At 41.3% G+C, this 17,952-nt stretch overlaps 1 protein-coding gene across 1 annotated transcript in view; it reads left to right on the top strand.

Annotated features, from left to right (window-relative positions):
- Positions 1–17,952, top strand: part of stt3a (STT3 oligosaccharyltransferase complex catalytic subunit A) — a 78,416-nt gene that overhangs the window by 21,439 nt on the left and 39,025 nt on the right. Inside the window, exons 3-7 of the mRNA XM_059957242.1 lie at positions 1,533–1,593; positions 9,634–9,755; positions 10,819–10,964; positions 13,917–14,007; positions 16,477–16,583. Coding sequence (XP_059813225.1) covers positions 1,533–1,593; positions 9,634–9,755; positions 10,819–10,964; positions 13,917–14,007; positions 16,477–16,583 — 527 coding nt within the window. The remainder of the gene's footprint in view (positions 1–1,532; positions 1,594–9,633; positions 9,756–10,818; positions 10,965–13,916; positions 14,008–16,476; positions 16,584–17,952) is intronic.

The following is a 17,952-nucleotide window of genomic DNA, read 5'->3' as shown; positions in this document are numbered from 1 at the left end:
AAATAAACTTGTATAAAATCAATTCATAAGCATCTTGTGACCATTGCCACTCTCTGATACTGTGCAAAGATCTGAGATAGCCATCATTAAAAAGAATATTTGTCGTATTCGTGGGCTTCTGACATAATCTCAGAAGTGATCAGTGGAGAGGGTATGCAAATTCTTTCTAGGAACATTTATTAAATTTCAGTAATGAGTCATTTTCTTTCAGTTGCATATCAAGTTCAAGTTTAATTGTTACTCAGCCATACAAATGAATACTGCGAAACTAAACGGTCTTCCTCCAGGGCCAAAGTGCAAAGCACAGAACCAACAGTCACACACTGCACACTGTATATACAGCACATATTAAGATAGCAGTAAAACATGTGACAAAAAAATTAAAAGAAAATAATAATATAGCCCAAGTCATGGCCTGTAGATTGATGGTGCATGGAGCCACATTTATGAACAGCCCATAGCAGTTCCTCATAATGCAGTGCAGTAGCAGACAAATGCAATCCAGTTTGTCTTTTACCGAGTGAACACTGATGGGAGAGCCCCAAAACCAGGGCAGAATCTGGCGGCACACAGCCAGCTTCAGCATCTGCTTTCCCATCACTGTATGTTTGTATCCAGTTGATATACCTGACCTTATGTTGTTCATTCTCCAGACATCAGAATCTTTGGCTTTCATTATAACCTCCGGTAATCCCTGATCCGGATCACCGGTAACCCCTGTTTCCTTATATGTACAGAATGTCACGTTTACTGAAACACAATGTTTAGAATAAGATGGCGTAAGTAGTGTCACAAATCAATGCTATTTTAGTCTTTGGCTGAGGCTAAAGTAGTTTTATTTATTTTAGAGGTACAATAGCATAACAGGCATGTGCCACCCAATTACACTTGTGACAGTTACCTACTAACCTGTGCGTTTTTGGAATGTGGGAGGAAATCCACATGATCATGGGGGAGAATGTACAAGATCCTTACAGACAGTGGTGGAATTGAACCCCGGTTGCTGGCACTGTAGCCCTGTTAAGCTAGCCTTAACCTCTACACTACCATTTCCTCAGCCTTGGTTAATTGAACCTTGAAAACTGTTTTTGTAATTGTCAAGCTATGCAGCAAATATGGCAATTAAAGTTTAATTAAAGGGAGTTTAATGATTAGTGTCATAGTTATTAATGATTTTATTTATTTATTTATTTATTAAACCAATAGGCATGTTGGGTTGGCTATGGCTAAAGCTCCATTCCAAGTTTTCTTTTCTGGCTGCTTCCCAACAACTTAAGATATTCAAAAGATCTTAAAAGAACTAGTGCAGAAGTTCATTGCAATCCTGACTCATAAAAAGAATGCGTAGTTGACATATGAACATAAGTGGTTTTGTAGAAACTTAAACTGGTTCTTTGAAACAAAGTGAAATTGGTTGACAATTTCAGTCAGTGCTTCTTAGAGCTATACATATGTGTTGAGATTTGTAAGAGTATTGGAAAAAATGAGTCAAGTGGTTTCAGTTATTAAATAATTTGTACACTTTTTTCCAGCATTCTCCACCAGGTTATTTTCCGTACTGAGGTTTGAGAGTGTGATCCACGAATTTGATCCGTAAGTACAGCTGGCCCTTGTAGATTTTTAAGCTTCAAATTTCACCATACTTAGGTTTTTCTTAGTAACTGTATCTTGAAACGCTTCACCTTTTTAAGCCAAACTTGTTAATGAACAATAGTAGCTTTAGTACATTAATCACCATTACCCCTCATATCAAGGATGGAAAAGGTGACTTCTCAGCCTTCGAGTTAGTCCTTTACTTTGGATTTGGATTATTGAGCTGAGTAGGAGGGAATGTGGTTAGGGGGCAATCAAACTCTTGTATTTCTGTTGTGCATATTATTATTGATAAAAATCATTTGAAATTGGGACCACCCTGAAGTATCACAATACTTCATTTATTTATTCACTGTGACATGGGTGTCACTGGTAAGACCATCATTTTTTCCCTATCCCTATTGTTTCCATTAGATAATAATGGTGAGCTGCTACCATGACTGCAGAAGGTATGCTAGCAGTAGTGTGGCATAGAAAATTCCAAGATTACTTAATGAAGTGTTTCAATTGGTAATATGACATGCCAATGAAATGTTTAAAAAAATTGCTTTAGAAATTTATTAGCTCCAGTTCATAAGACTTTGTACATCTTTGTACAGAGAATGTCCTGCTGATTGGTTTGCACTATCCCAATTGTCCAAACAATCCTATTCACATACTTCAACAATGTCATGTGGAAGTGTATATTTTTCTCTTCAACTGTATGTCCAATTCCCTGTGGAATTTTCAGCCAGTGCAATTCAGATTATAACCGTCTGGTCATTTTGCAAATTTTCCTAAACCGGGATCATCTGGTGACGTATCAACTTGCTGGTGGAACCAGCATCTCTCCACTTTAATCCATCAAAAACCTATAGCATATTGAACACCATTCTTAAATCAACCCACGATCTTTCCTGAAAACAGTTCTAGTCCAGATAAAGTGACCTTCATTTCTTTAGTTCTTCTTTATAGATGTAGTTATTTCTAAACTGCATCCAGCTTATGCAGGTGTAAAGCTATTGATGGATGGTAGTCTATCAAAATAATTTATCTTACTAATTGAGGATCAGGCAACTTACTGAAAACTTATTATGAATCTGCTCAAACTTCACTTAAAATGCCATCTTTTAGTTCAAAGTAAATTTATTATCAAAGTACATGTATGTCACCATATACAACCCTGAAATTAATTTTCTTGCGGGCATTCACAGTAAGTACAAGAAACACAATAGATTCAACTGAGGACTTCACCCAAACAGCCAGTGTGCAAAAGACAGCAAGCTGCGCAAATAGCAACAAGAAATAATAGCAATTTAAAAAATAAGCAATAAATATCAAGAACATGAGATGAAGAATGTTTAAAAGTGAGTCCATGGGTTGTGGGAACAGTTCAGTGATTGGGCGAGTGAAGTTATCCCCTCTGGCTCAGGAGCCTGATGGTTGAGGGGTAATAACTGTTGTTGTGCCTTCTTCCTGATGGCAGCAGTGAAAAGAGAGCATGGCCTGAATGGTGGAGGGCCTTGATGGATGCTGCTTTCCTGTGACAGCAACCCCATGTAAATATGCTCAGTGGTGGGGAGTACTTTACCTGTGAAGGACTGCATTGCATCCACTACTTTTTGTAGGCTTTTCCATTCAAGGGCGTTGGTGTTTACATAGAAGGCCTTGATGCAACCAGTCTCCACTGCACATCTATAGAAGTTCCTCAAAATTTTAGATAACTGCCAAGTCTTTGCAAACTTCTAAGGAAGTGGAGGCGCTGCCATGGTTTCTTCATAATGGCAATTCGTGCTGAACCCAGGACAGATCCTCTGAAATAATAACACCGAGGAATTTCAAGTTGCTGACTTTTTCCACCTCTGACCCTCTGATGAGGACTGGCTCACGGACCTTTGGTTTCCTCTCCTGAAATCAATAATCAGCTCCTTGGTCTTGCTGACATTGAGAGAGGTGTGGTTGTTGTGACACGATTCAGCCAGATTTTCAATCTCTCTCCCATATGCTGATGCACCACCACCTTTGATTTGGCCATGAACAGTGACATAATCAGTAAACTTAAATATGTCATTGGATCTGTGCTTAGCCACACAGTCGTAAGTGTAAAACAAGTAGAGTGGGGGGGGGAGGGCCTAAGCATACAGCCTTGTGGTGTACCTGTGTTGATGGACATTGTGGAAGAGATGTTACCAAGTTGAACTGCCTGGGATCTGCAAGTGAGGAAATCGAGGATCCAATTGCACTAGGAGATATTGAGGCCAAGGTCTTTAAGCTTATTGATTAGTTTTGAGGGCATAATTTGAATGGCTAGTTGTAGTCAATGAAGAGCATCCTGATGTATGTATCTTCACTGTCTAGACCAGGGGTCAGCAACCTTTACCACTGAAAGAGCCACTTGGACCCGTTTCCCACAGAAAAGAAAACACTGGGAGCCGCAAAACCCGTTTGACATTTAAAATGAAATAACACTGCATACAACGTTTTTTTTGCCTTTATGCTATGTATAAACAAACTATAATGTGTTGCATTTATGAAATTGATGAACTCCTGCAGAGAAAACGAAATTACATTTCTGCATGCAACAAAAACATTTTGAACTCCGAAAAAAGTTACTTTTAAGTAAAATACTCAATGTCTATTTGAGTCCTTCTTGTATTTATGAAAAACGCCGAACTTAAATTTTCCGCCAGCAGCAAACCAAAAATAACATCAGCCAGCTGTCAGCCTGAAAAATAAAAGGACTATTTCACTGAACAATGAAAAAATATGAATATACATAAAATAATAGGCAATTAAAATATTTATCATACTTGGTTAATGGGATTTCTGCTCCTGGACCTCAGCGCACAGCGTCTGCACATCAGGGCTGTATGACGTCACCTTCATCTTTACACAGGATCGCAAGCTGTCATCTGTGAGGCGTGCGCGATGTTTGTTTTTAATAAAATTCATGTTGGAGAACACCTGCTCACATACATATGTGGATCCAAAGATCGACAGGACTCCAAGCGCATACTTTTTCATGTTTACATAAATGTCGGGCACAGCATTCCATGTTTCAAACACAAGTTGGTCCGGATTTGGAAGGTTTTCAATATCACTCCATTTGTGATTCTGAGCAAGAACGGCCTTCTGACGGGCAACATCTTCAAGGTCTGCTGTCAAGCGTCTAAACTTGGACACCCATATGTCTTTGTCGGCTATGTCGGCCAGTTCCATCTCAAGATCAGGTTGACTCACACCTGCCAATGCAGTCGTATTCAGTAGGGAAGGATCGATGCTTAAGGGAGTGACCGGGAAGGATAATGTGTTTTTTTCCTCTCTGAACTCACAGAAGCGTTTCCCAAACGATGTTTGCATTGCGATGATTGCAGAATGTAAATACTCCGAAATTATCATGTCGTGACCTTGTTTGAACTCTCTCAAATTGGGGAAGTGAGACAAAGTGCCTTTCTGTAAATCTCTGGCAAGCACTGTCAACTTGCGCTCGAATGCCAAGACATCCTCCAACATGTGCAGGGCTGTGCGTCCTTTCCCCTGAAGAGCTGTGTTCAGCGTGTTCAGGTGCGCTGTCATGTCTACCATGAAGTGTAGCTTTTCCAGCCACCCTGGCTGTTCCAGCTCAGGAAAGTTGAGCCCTTTGCTGCCCAGGAAAGTTTTCACTTCTTCCAGACACGCGACAAAGCGTTTCAGCACCTCCCCTTTGGACAGCCACCGGACTTTGTTGTGCAGCAGGAGATCAGAATATGCGCTTTCCATCTCGTCCAGTAACAAACGGAATTGACGGTGATTTAAACTTTTTGCCATTATTTTATTGACAATCTGAATGACAACATCCATTACTTCTGTGCATTCCGGAGGAAATGTTTGAGCGCACAGTGCCTCTTGGTGCAAGATGCAGTGAAAAGTCAGCAGCTTTCTGTCCAGCGACTTCTGCAGTAAAGCCACAAATCCCTTGTGCGTTCCCGTCATATTCGGAGCCCCATCAGTAGCTACTGACACCAGATGGGTGGTCTTTATTCCTTTGGCTCTTAAACAATTCAAGACAGCCTCACAGATGTCCTCCCCCCGTGTTTGGTCTTTTAGAGGTATCAACTCAATCAGTTCTTCCTGTGGCCCGGCAGAGTTTACATACCGGCAGAACAACGCTATTTGTTCAATATCGCCTTTGTCTTTAGACTCGTCACAGGCAATCGAGTAGGCCACAGCTGAATTGATGTCTTTAATTTGCTGTCTTGTGATGTCTTCTGCCATTTTTATGGTTCTGTCTTTGACAGTCTTTGCAGAGAGGGGCATATCCCTGATTTTCTGCACAATTTCACTCTTGTTTTTAAAGTCCGTGAATAGATGTTCTGAAATCTTAATGAAAGATTCTTTTATATATTCACCATCTGTAAACTGCTTCCCGTGCCTGACTATTTCCTGAGCGGCAATATAACTGGCGTATGTCGTTGATTTTCCTGACTTCATCCATTTCTGGAAATGATTTTTGCTCAGATCAACCTTCCGCATCAGTTCCGAAACGGCTTTTTTTCTCTCATCTCCATCCGGATATTTTTGAGCAAAGGCTGCGTGTTTACTCTGGAAATGCCTTGCGACATTTGACTTTTTGTTGTTTGCTAGTTTCTCATTGCATATTAAGCATACCGGTAAACCAGTCTCGTCAACAGTGAAAGCAAATGAATCTGTCCACGTATCATTAAACGTTCTGTTTTCTTCAGTCACTTTTCTTTTTTTAGAATTCTCCATAGTTGGCTTACCTTGGATCGAAAAATTAAAGAAATCGCGCACTGGCGGGTGTCAGGTATTGGCAGTGGTGACGTATATTAATAGCGATAAAAACACGTTGCAGCGGTGTGTTCAGGCAGTCAGTAAACTGCAGTCGAATAACTTTATTCGAACTAAACAGCCTTGCTTCTAAGCCTCCCTCAACCCAGCCCCCATGGACGCAGATGCTGCAAAAGACACGTACTCACAAACCCCCGTAGGCAATCTCCCTTAGCCGGAATGCTGGCTAATTGAGAGCCGTTTCGGATGTGTCAGAAAATGTGTCGCCACACTTACATTGTACAAGATCACCATAATCTTCAAATTTAGAATTACATTTCAAAAGCTAACAAACTAACATAAAATACATTTTAATTAAATACTGACCAATTATTTCCCAAAGCCACAGGGAGCCGCAGCACAGAGGTGAAAGAGCCACAAATGGCTCGGGAGCCGCAGGTTGCCGACCCCCGGTCTAGACATTCCAGGGTTGAGTGATGAGCCAATGAAATGGCACCTGCCGTGGATCTGTTGTTCCAGTTGGCAAACTGGAGAGGATCCAAATCGCTTCTCAAGAAGGAGATAATCTGTTTCATCACCAACCTCTCAAAACATGTCATCACCATGGATGTAAATGCTACTGGACGATGGTCATTGAGGCAGGTTACCATGTTCTTCATGAGTCTTTAGAGACATGTTGCACTACATGGTTTTGTATGCTTGAAGCATGTCATCAACCCATTGCACGTAGTTCAGTGTTCTGCCAAGAAAATTTTCGGCAACATCCTTGAATGCCATCCATCTGATATTCTCTGGTCCCACTAGAAGTTATTTGAATTGCCTGTCATTGATGACCTGTTTCATTTATGGACCAACAAAAATGCCTTCCTTAATCTTGGCATCAGTTATTCTGGGAAATATCTGTCTCAAATATCGCAATCCTTTGTGGAAATTTTTGTGCCTGGTGATAGCAGATTCCATCCTGGCAGTCTTGAACCCATTAGTTCTGCTTTTGCCTTTGACAAACCCAAGTCTCTGACCAGGTCATTTAACTCAGATTGAGTTATCAGATGAGGCTCACCCGATATAAGGAGTACAAAATCGTATCAGTATCAGTGTCGTCATCCAAACCTGGCTCGTCCATCATGACATCTTTGTCTGCCTCCTCTGGACTCCATGTCTCTGCGTGGCTCAGTACTGGAAGACCATCATCATATGACACAGGTCTCATGACTGAAGGGAGATTGGGGTATTCCATGGATTTCCTGTTTAGCAGAGAAACCAGCCACACTGGTCAGAAAGAAATAACAGTCTGTTACATGATCCTTCTGCTCTTACCATATCATCGGGACAGCGAACGGCATTGACTTCCAAGTACCTCTGAGCCAAGCGCTAAGATCAATTGCATGTATTGTGCAACAAATGTGAAGAGCCCAGGCTTTGTCTTGGTCGCCAATTTTACACCCAAGTTAGAGCTCATTGGCTATCTTAATAAGAGGAGTCGTGTTCTGTCTTTGAGATTTAAGCCACAAATATAACAGAAAGTATCACTGCTGTTGCAACATTAGTAAGACATCTTGCTATCATAAATACTCCTGAAAATACAATTACTTTATTATAACGAGTACGCATAATATGCTATGCGCACAGAGCAATCTTATTAATGTGATCATGGAGTAATATACATGTGAATGCAATACATAGAACGGTGTGTGCATGTGATGCTTTTATAGCCTGACCTGCTAGCCCAGGCATCTGCCCTGCCTAAGCAAGCCTTTGACCTTTGATACGTTTGTACCTGTACAAGATAGGAAACTTTTCAGCTTACATTGTGGGCAACATTTTAATTGATTTGAATTATGAATTGAAATAGTATATATAGTCGATTTGAAAAAAACAAAAAGGTGTAGGAAATTCCAGGGTGATTTTCATGACTAGCAGTCCAAAATCTACAAGATACACCAAACAGTATTCAGGAAGCAAAATCTTTGTTGTCCAGTGTAATTGAAGCCTACTTGATGCAGGTGGGTACATCAGACTGCCGAACTGGGTGGTTAAAGATACCAGTGAATACTCCAGTCAGTTGATTAGCACAGCTTGTCAGTATTCGGCTAGGTAGCCCTTCTGGGCCGGATGCTTTCTGTGGGCTCGCCTTCCTGAAAGACGCTCTCACGTCGGTCTCCAAGACTGAAATCACTAGGTCATCAAGGGCTGTGGGAAAACCACCATGTTTTGATGGTCAAAGTGTGTATAAAAGTTATTGAGCTTATCTGGGAGCAAAATCTTGTTGTCACCTATGTCATTTAGTTGCGCTTTGTAAAAGGTGATAGCATTCAAACCCTGCCACAGCTGTCAAACATCCTTTTGTGATTCATTTGGTCCGGAGTTGCCACTTTGCACATGAAATGGCTCTCTGGAGATTGTACCTGGACCTCTTGTGATTTACTTGTTCATCAGACCTGGACATATTGATCTGTCCCTCAGCAGGTTGTTGATCTCATGGTTCATTCAGGGCTGCTGTTTGGGGAGATTATGAATGATTTTGTGGGGAACTCGTCTACGACTGTTTATAAAGACCGTGACATCTGTCATTCATTCAGGTCCTCTGAGTCCTTGAATACACCCGTAATCCACCGACTCAAAGCAATACTATGGCCACTCCTGTGGTCACCTCTTCATTGTCAGTTCTTCTGGAGTCTTGCTCTTTAGCTTCTGCCTGTATGCAGATAGGATGACAGCCAAATGATCAAATACCCCAAAATGCAGTCTAGGGACCAAATGGTAAGCATTCCTTATGATAGTATAGCAGTGATAGAGTGTGTTGGAACCCCTAGTGCTGCAGGTGATACGTTGATGATAATTGGGCAGAGATTTCTTCAAAACAAGTCTGATTGAAGTTCCCAACAATGATTTGAAAAGCATCAGGGTAGGCTGTTTCTTATTTGCTGGTGGCAGCCCTCAATACCTCGAGTGCCTGCCTAACATCTGCCTTTGGAGGTATGTTAATATTATAGGCCAGACATTTGGTCAGCCTGCCTTGTACTTCATTGTTATGCTGTGTTTCTGTTTAGTTCATTATTTTTGACATGTGGTATCCGTGATAATTATTGTTTGGTTTTGTTAGCTTTGAGAAGATTTTGGTGTGCTGCTGCCTTGAGTCATTGCAATCTTGGCTTGTTTTTCTGTCAAATTGCTGTAATTGATGTAAGCCTCTGAAGTGGTTGTATGTATTGGGAAAGTTATTATGTTCTTGCTCCCTGCCACCCTCCCCTTAAATTTTGAAACATTCTTTAGGTACTTCAATTATCGCACCACTCGCTTCCTCACTGAAGAGGGTTTCTACAAGTTCCATAATTGGTTTGATGATCGAGCATGGTATCCACTGGGCAGAATTATTGGAGGAACAATATATCCAGGTCAGTATGATTCTGGTACTTCAAACAGCTGCTACTTTATCCCTGAATGTGTGTGTTATAGTGGTTTTGTTATTCACTGTTTATTTAGCATCAAAGATGCTGTAGCTTAATTGTCCTGGAAGCATTGGAGCTTGACCCAATAGTGGATATTGAATTAGAATTTACTTAGATCTTGCATCCATCCCACAACGAGGGAGTAAAAATCTTTGCATTATGACGCCATTGCAATGTACAGACATGTGAACTGAGAAGTGTAATGGTTTGTAGGAAAAAAGCTATCCTGTAGCCTGTTGGTCCTGTCTTTAATGCTCCGGTAGCGTTTGACAGACAGAAGCAATTGAAACAGTTTATGGTTGAGGTGACTGGTGTCCCCGATGATCTTCCAGGCCTTCTTCCTGCTATAAATCTCCTCAGTGGAGGGAAATTCACATCCACAGATCTGCTGGGCTGTCCGTACCAGGTGGTGATACAGCCAGTCAGGATGCTCTCAGTGGTGCCCCTGTAGAAGGTCGTGAGGATTTGGGGGCTCATGCCGAACAACTTTAGTCGCCTGAGGTGGAAGAGATGCTGTTCTGCTTTTTTTTTGTCTCAAAGCCCGTGTGTACAGTACAGTTGAGATCATCGGTGATGTGTGTACCGAGGAACTTGAAACTACTCACCCTCTCAACTGCAGACCCATTGATGTTGATAGGGCTGAGTCTGTCTCCGTTCTTCCTGTAATCCACAATTAGCTCTTTTGTTTTTTGGACATTGAGGAGAGGTTGTTATCCTGGCACCACTGTGTTAGGGTGTCAACCTCTCATCTGTAGGTTGTCTCATTTGAATTTTTAAAGTATCAAGAGAGTACAGAGAAAGGAGCTTCCATCAGTCTGTTTAACTACAAGAAAATGAACTAGGCAGGCTAATTGGTCTGAAGTCCCCTGGTCTAATTCCATACTTCCAAAGGTCAAAACAGAAGTGGTTGTACAGATGTTGGTGACCTTTGATGCAATCTGCAAAAATTCTTGAAGTCTGTCAACTACATTTACTTTGTGTGAGACTGACAGTGTTTATTTATTTCCAGGTCTTATGATCACATCTGCTGCTCTCTACCATGTGCTGCACTTCTTCCATATCACGGTTGACATCAGGAATGTCTGCGTTTTTCTGGCTCCTCTCTTCTCGTCCTTCACGACTATTGTCACTTACCACTTAACAAAGGAACTGAAGGTAGGAAATGAACTGGTAAATGTGCACTGCTGGAGACTAGAGGTCCACCAAAACTTACTACGGGCACTATTTAAAATTAGAATGCTAGCAATGGCAATGGTGTTATCAAAAAAATATTAATTCTATTAAAGGAGAGCTATTTGACTACAGGATCTCTATCTTTATTTCCTATTGACTTGTAAGCATTGTAGAATTTTTTTTGGGTGGATATCACTGGACAGCAAATTTTTTCAAAAAGTGTTGCTTCAGAAATTTTTTGTGGTTAAGATAGACCGCTTGAAGCTGAACACAAATATAATTTCAGACTTTGTATCACACAAGAATTTGGAGAAACAAATTAACGTTTATTGAATGTAATGCGTTTAATTGCATAACAGTGCTGACGCTTTGTGGTAGCTCAACCAAGTTATTTTAATTGATGACTTTCACTTGTACTCGGTGTCTGAGGCTTCTCACTTAAGTGTTCAACAATAATCAGGCAGCACTGATGGATTCCTGTTGCCCTGATACCGTTTCTCCATGACCGCAATGTCCAGGTGAAACCTTTCACCATGCTCGTCACTGACAGCGCCAAGATTTGCAGGGAAGAAGTCTAAATGGGAATGCAGAAAATCATGGTTTTGTATGCTTGAAGCATGTTGTAACCAGCTGCACGTAGTTTGGTGCTCTGTGGTTGCCAAATATTTCAACAACATCCTTGAATGCCTTCCAGTCCCACTAGCAGTTCTTAATAACCTGTTTGATTTGTGGACCAACAAAAATGCCTTGCTTAATCTTGGCATCAGTTATTCTGCGAAACATCTGTCTGAAGTCAGAAATTTTTGTGCCTCATTATGGCAGTCTTGAACCCAGTAATTCTGCTTTGTGCCTCTGACAAACCCAAGTTTTTGACCAGGTCAGTTAACTAAAGGTGGAATTATCAGATGAGGCTCACTTGGCATAAAGGGTTCAAAATCAGTATCAATGTCATTTTCCATTCCTGACTCTTGCATCATGGCATCTTCATCTACCTCCTCTACACTCCATGTACTGGTGGCTTCGGTACTGGAAGACTGTCATACTGCAGCACAGGTTTCAATGGATTTCTTGTTTTTAACAGAGAAATTAGATACACTGATCAGACAGAAGTAGCAGTCTGTCTCATGATCCTTCTGCTCTTGCCATACGATCAGGACGGCGAACAGCACTGACTTCCGAGTACCTCTGAGCCAAGCTCTAAGATCAGCAGTGCACATTGCGCAACAAATGTGAGGAGCCCAGACTTTGTCTTGGTTGCCCAAAGCAGAGCTCATAGGCTTTCTTAATAAGGGGAGCCATGTTCTGTCTTTGAGATTGAAGCATATACTTGCCACAATTATAACAAAGTATTGCAGCTGTTGCAACATTGGCAAGACACTTTGCTGCCACAAATACTCCTGAATATACAATTACTTTATTATAATGAGTACGCTATGCACTTAGAGCACGCGCATCAACATGATCGCAAACCGATATACATGTAAATGCAATGCATAGAACGGCGTGTGTGTGATGTTTTTATAGCCTTTCTAAAACCTGTCCTGCCGCGCAGCATCAACCCTGCCTAAGCATACCCAGGTATACCTGGACAAGGTCGCAAACTTTTCAGCTTACATTGTGGGCAATGTTTTAATTGACTTGAATTATGAACTGAAGTGGTGTGCAATAGAGAAATTTAATGGGGATTTTCATGAACAACAGCCCAAAGTCCATAAGATATACCCAAAAGTATTCAGGAAGCAAAATCTTTGTTGTCCAGTGTAACTTGCTTTCAATATTTGTGGTGGTATATTTGCAGAAGATTTAAAGACCATCCCAAAAGTGGCTCTTAACTGCTAATACTGGCACTACTTAGTTTACCTGAGAGATACGCCTGAAATTTGATGGAGGTGCTTAAAATCAACAAGGTCACAATGTTAGCTAGTCAATCTACATGACCTGCTCTAGGACAGAACACGTTACTTAAGGAGTTAAAACTTCAGATGTTTTAGCATTGTTATCAAATGATTTCTTGTTCCTGAAGTTCCATGGTTTAAAAATTACATCTAATCTGTGAGTTGAAAAGCCACACCAGCTATAGCAAGGTCTATAATATGCACACTTAATACTGGCACAGGGTGTGGATTGTGTTAGATACAGGTGTTTTAAATGCAAGGTTCTTTTAGAAGCCAGAACGAGTCCTAAAACTTGTTTCACCATCTTTTTATTAAGAGTTGATAGAACAAAGACAGGAACAGAACAGTGACAAGGTGTCACTGCTACTTCAAGAGAGAAACTAAAAGATAACACCTAGCATAAAACAGCTACTGTTATACCCAAAAATGAGAATTTCCATTCAAATCTGTAGATAAGAATAAACCAATTAGAAATAACTTAGTCAATACTGCAGTAAAAATTAACCAATGAGAAAATACTCATTCACTTAATGAAAGAACAAAGAAGTTTTCAGAATTATGCCTTATATACCCACGTGAGACATAATAAACTGTTCTGAATATAAAGGCAACTTAAAATACAAGCAGATAATCAATTTTTAAACTGCAAAGGAAATGATTATTAAATTAAACTGTCAAATCCAGCAATTGCTATGAGTAAAAAATATTGGAAATGCATCAAGTAATATTCACAACTGACGAGTAGCCTGCTTTAACACAGTATTGAGATGAATACTTTGATGAGATTGAGTAAGTTCTATATTAGGAACAAATAACTATTTCTGTCTAAAGCAACTATTTGCAATTAACTACTGCTTGAGACACAGGAAACATTACCATATAGACAGATTTGTGCAGTGGAGATAAGTCCCTGAAATTTGTCAACGAATCTCTCACCTAAAGTTTAACACATTTTCTAATTTTGGTTCAAGGTTAAAGTATTTGAGATAATTTTTTAAAGAAAAATAATCTGTGCTGCATTAATATGATTGTGTTTCAGGATGCTGGTGCTGGCTTGTTAGCTGCAGCTATGATTGCTGTAGTTCCTGGTTACATCTCTCGGTCAGTAGCCGGCTCCTATGATAATGAAGGTAAAGAGCAAATTCCAAGTGTTCATTGTGTTGGATAAATTGGTTTAATTAATCTTATATCTGCAGCAATTGCTACAGTGCAAAGAAGTAATCTAAACCTTAATGCTAATGAACTACAAATACCTCTAGTGTTAAAGCATACCTCCAAATTCACAAAGCAAATTGGTAAGATGGTGTATTATCCCTATTTCCACCCCACCCTGATGTCTCTGTCTTTACCCTTGTCTCTGCTCATCTCCTGCTGAAACCCTCAGTTATATCTTTGTTACTTTGTTTCGAGGAGCTTGGAAAAATGAGATTAGGTCAGATGGGAATCTTGGTTGACAAGACTAGATGGGCTGATGGACCAGTTTCTGTACTATCTTGTTCCCCTCAAAATATAACTTGTAAATATTCCCTCACCGGTTTTCTTTGATCTATTGCTTGCATTTTGTGCTATTCACCCATTATCACTAGGTTGCTTCAGTTTTAAGATTATTGTTCTCATTCTCAAATTATAATTACCTCGATTGGAAGGACAGATGAACAGGTACTTGGATCAGTGTTTTATCCAAAGGCCAACAGTTGCCGTCTATGCCAGATCAAGTAGAATTTTGCCTAGGTATAGAATATTTTAAGGTTTCAAGGTTCCTGTCCTGGTTATACCACCTCCATCCCCCACCAGGAAGGGCACAAAGTTCTCTGTTTCTTCCAGGACACCAGACCCAACCAGTTCCCCTCCACCTAGCGGAATGACCTCACGCTTAATAATTTCTCTTTTGGCTCCTCCCACTTCCTTCAAACTAAAGGTGTAGCCAATGGCACTCGCATGGGTCCCAGCTGTGCCTGCCTTTTTGTCAGCTACGTGGAACAGTCTATGTTCCAAGCCTACACTGGTGTCCGTCCCCCACTTCTCCTACATTACATCGATGACTGTGTTGGAGCTTGTCGACTTTTATCAGCTTGGCCTCCAACTTCCACCCTGCCCTCAAATTTACCTAGTCCACTTCCGACACCTCCCTCTCCTTTTTCAATCTCTGTCTCTATTTCTGGAGACGGCTTATTTACTGATGTCTATTATAAACCCACAGACTCTCACAGCTACCTGGACTATACCTCTTCCCACCTGGTTACTTGTAAAAACACCACCTCCTTCTCTCAATTTCTCCATCTCCGCTGCACCTGCTCTCAGGATGAGGCTTTTCATTCCATAATGAAGGAGATGTTTTCCTCTTTCAAGAAAAAGGGCTTCCCTTCTCCATTATCAATACTGCCCTGAACTGCATCTCTTCCATTTGCTCTTGTCCCATCCTCCCGCCACCCTACCAGGGATAGGGTCCCTCTTGTCCTCACCTACCACCCCACCAACCTCCATGTCCAGCATATGATTCTCCAGAACTTACGCCATCTCCAACTGGATCCCACCATCAAGTACATCTTTCCCTATCCCCCACTTTCTGCTTTCTGCAAGGATTGCTCCCTATACGACTCCCTTGTCCATTCAGTCCTCCCCACTGATCTCCCTCCTGGCACTTATCCTTGCAAGCAGAACAACTGCTACAGCTGCCCCTACACCACCTCCCTCACCACCATTCGGGGGCCCCAAACAGTCCAGGTGAGGCGAAACTTCACCTGAGTGTCTGTTGCGGTCATATACTCTGTCCAGTGCTCCTGGTGTGGCCTCGGGTGAGACCCGACATAGATTGGGAAACTGCCTTGCTGAGCGCCTACCAGGTCTGCCAGAACAAGCGGGATTTCCCAGTGGCCACCTATTTTAATTCCACATCCCATTCCCATTCCGATATGTCAATCCATGTCCTCCGCTACTGCCACGATGAGGCCACACTTGGGTTGGAGGAGCAACACCTTATATTCTGTCTGGGTAGCCAGATGGCATGAACATCGATTTCTCAAACTTATGGTAATTGCCCCTCCATCCTCTCCTCTACCATTCCCTTTTCTCCCTCTCACTTATCTCCTTGCCAACTCATTGCTGCTCTCTGGTGCTCCTCCCCCTTTTTCTTTCTACTGAAGTCTTCTATCCTTTCCTATTAGATTTCCCCCTTCTCCAGCCCTGTATCTCTTTCACCAGTCAACTTCCCAACTCTTTACTTTATCCCTCCCCCTCCCGGTTTCAACTATCACCTTGTGTTTTTCTCTCTCCCCTGCCCCACCTTATAAATCTACTCCATTTTTTTTCTCCAGTCCTGCTGAAGGGTCTCGGCCCAAAATGTCAACTGCTTACTTTTTTCCATAGATGCTGCCTGGTCTGCTGAGTTCCTCCAGCATTTTGTGTGTGTCACTTTGCAATTCCAGCATCTGCAGATTTTCTCTTGTTTTTTGATAATCAAGTTCTGTTTCCTGGATCTTTGGTGTGGTCTTGAGTTATTATGTTAAACGAAGAATGCCAATGAAAATGGATGTGATTTGTTTAAGTTGCTGGTTAAATTAGTTTACTGCCTTTTAGTAATGTGATGCTTTTCTGTACAGGGATTGCTATCTTCTGCATGTTGCTCACATACTACACTTGGATAAAGGCTGTGAAAACTGGCTCCATCTACTGGTCTGCAATTTGTGCAATTGCCTACTTCTACATGGTAAGCACTTAGTTGAACTCCAAGACAGACAGACAGAGCTAATTCTGTCCCAAAACTTGTGCAGATATTTTTTTTTATATAAACGTTATTGAATGTTGCAGCAGGACCTGTGTAATCACTATTTCAAATATCAGTCTTTTTGTTGATACTTTTTAATCTCATAATATACTATCTCATTCATTCATACCTTTGGTCACAGCTTTGTTAAAACACTACCAGGAAATGGCTGAAGCGGCTTTGTTATTTTGTTTACTGTTCAGAGGGGGAAGGATGGATTCCATCCCAATGTATTGCTCTCCCAGCTGAATAAATAGGTCAGAGTTCATAAAGCACTACAGCACAGAAATGGGTCAACCTAGTCCATGCCAACCTGATATTCTGCTTGGACCTATCTAGCTGCAACTGGACCATATTCCTTCAAACCCCTCGCATTCATGTAAAAATCATAATTGAACTCACATCTACCACTTCTGGTAGCTTGTTCCGCACTCACACCATCCTCTGAGCTTTCCCCTAATGGTCCCCTTAAATATTTCACCACTTAACCTAAACCTATGCTCTTGTCTCAACTAATCTGAGGGGAAAATGCCTGTGTATTTACCCAGTCTGTAACACCCCCCCCCCCCCCAAAATGTTGACTAGCTGTACAAGATTTCCCTCATTTTCCTGTGCTCTAGTCCTAACCAATTCAACCTTTCTCTGCATCTCAGTTCCTCAAATCCTGACGACATCCTTGTCAATTTTCTCTGCACTTTTTCAAACTTATTGATATCTTTCCTTTAGTTAGGTGACCTAAACTCCACACAGTTCTAAATGTGACCTCGCCAGCATCTTTTACAACTTCAACATAACATCACAATTCCTGTACTCAGTGCCATGATTTATGAAGGACCATGTGCTGAAAGCTCTCTTTACAACCCTATCTACCTGTGATGCTACTTTTACAGAATTATGGACCTGCATTAAGACAGTAAGACAATGGAGCAGAATTGGGCCATTTGGCCAATCAAGTCTGCTGTACCATTCTATCATGCCTGGTTTATTTTCCCCATCAACCCTCTTCTCCCCAAAACCTTTGCCACCCTTTGTAATCCAAAGCCTATCAACCTCAGCTTTTAATGTACCCTATCATTTATCCTCCACAGATTCATCACTGTCTAGCTGAAGAAATCCTTCCTCATCACTGCTCTAGATGGCCATCCTTGTCGTCTGAGGTTGTGCCTTCTGGTCCTAGACTCCCCCCACTATAGGAAACAACAGCCTCAGCATGTCCACTCTATGCCTTTCAATAGTTGGTAGATTTCAATGTGATCTCCCTTCATTTTTCTAAAATCCAGTGAGCAGCTGATTACCCTAGCACACCTAGAGG

Source organism: Hypanus sabinus, chromosome X2 (assembly GCF_030144855.1).
Source record: "Hypanus sabinus isolate sHypSab1 chromosome X2, sHypSab1.hap1, whole genome shotgun sequence".
Lineage (NCBI taxonomy): Eukaryota > Metazoa > Chordata > Chondrichthyes > Myliobatiformes > Dasyatidae > Hypanus > Hypanus sabinus.
Note: the sequence above shows the minus strand (reverse complement) of the source record. Positions and strands in the feature narration are given on the sequence as shown.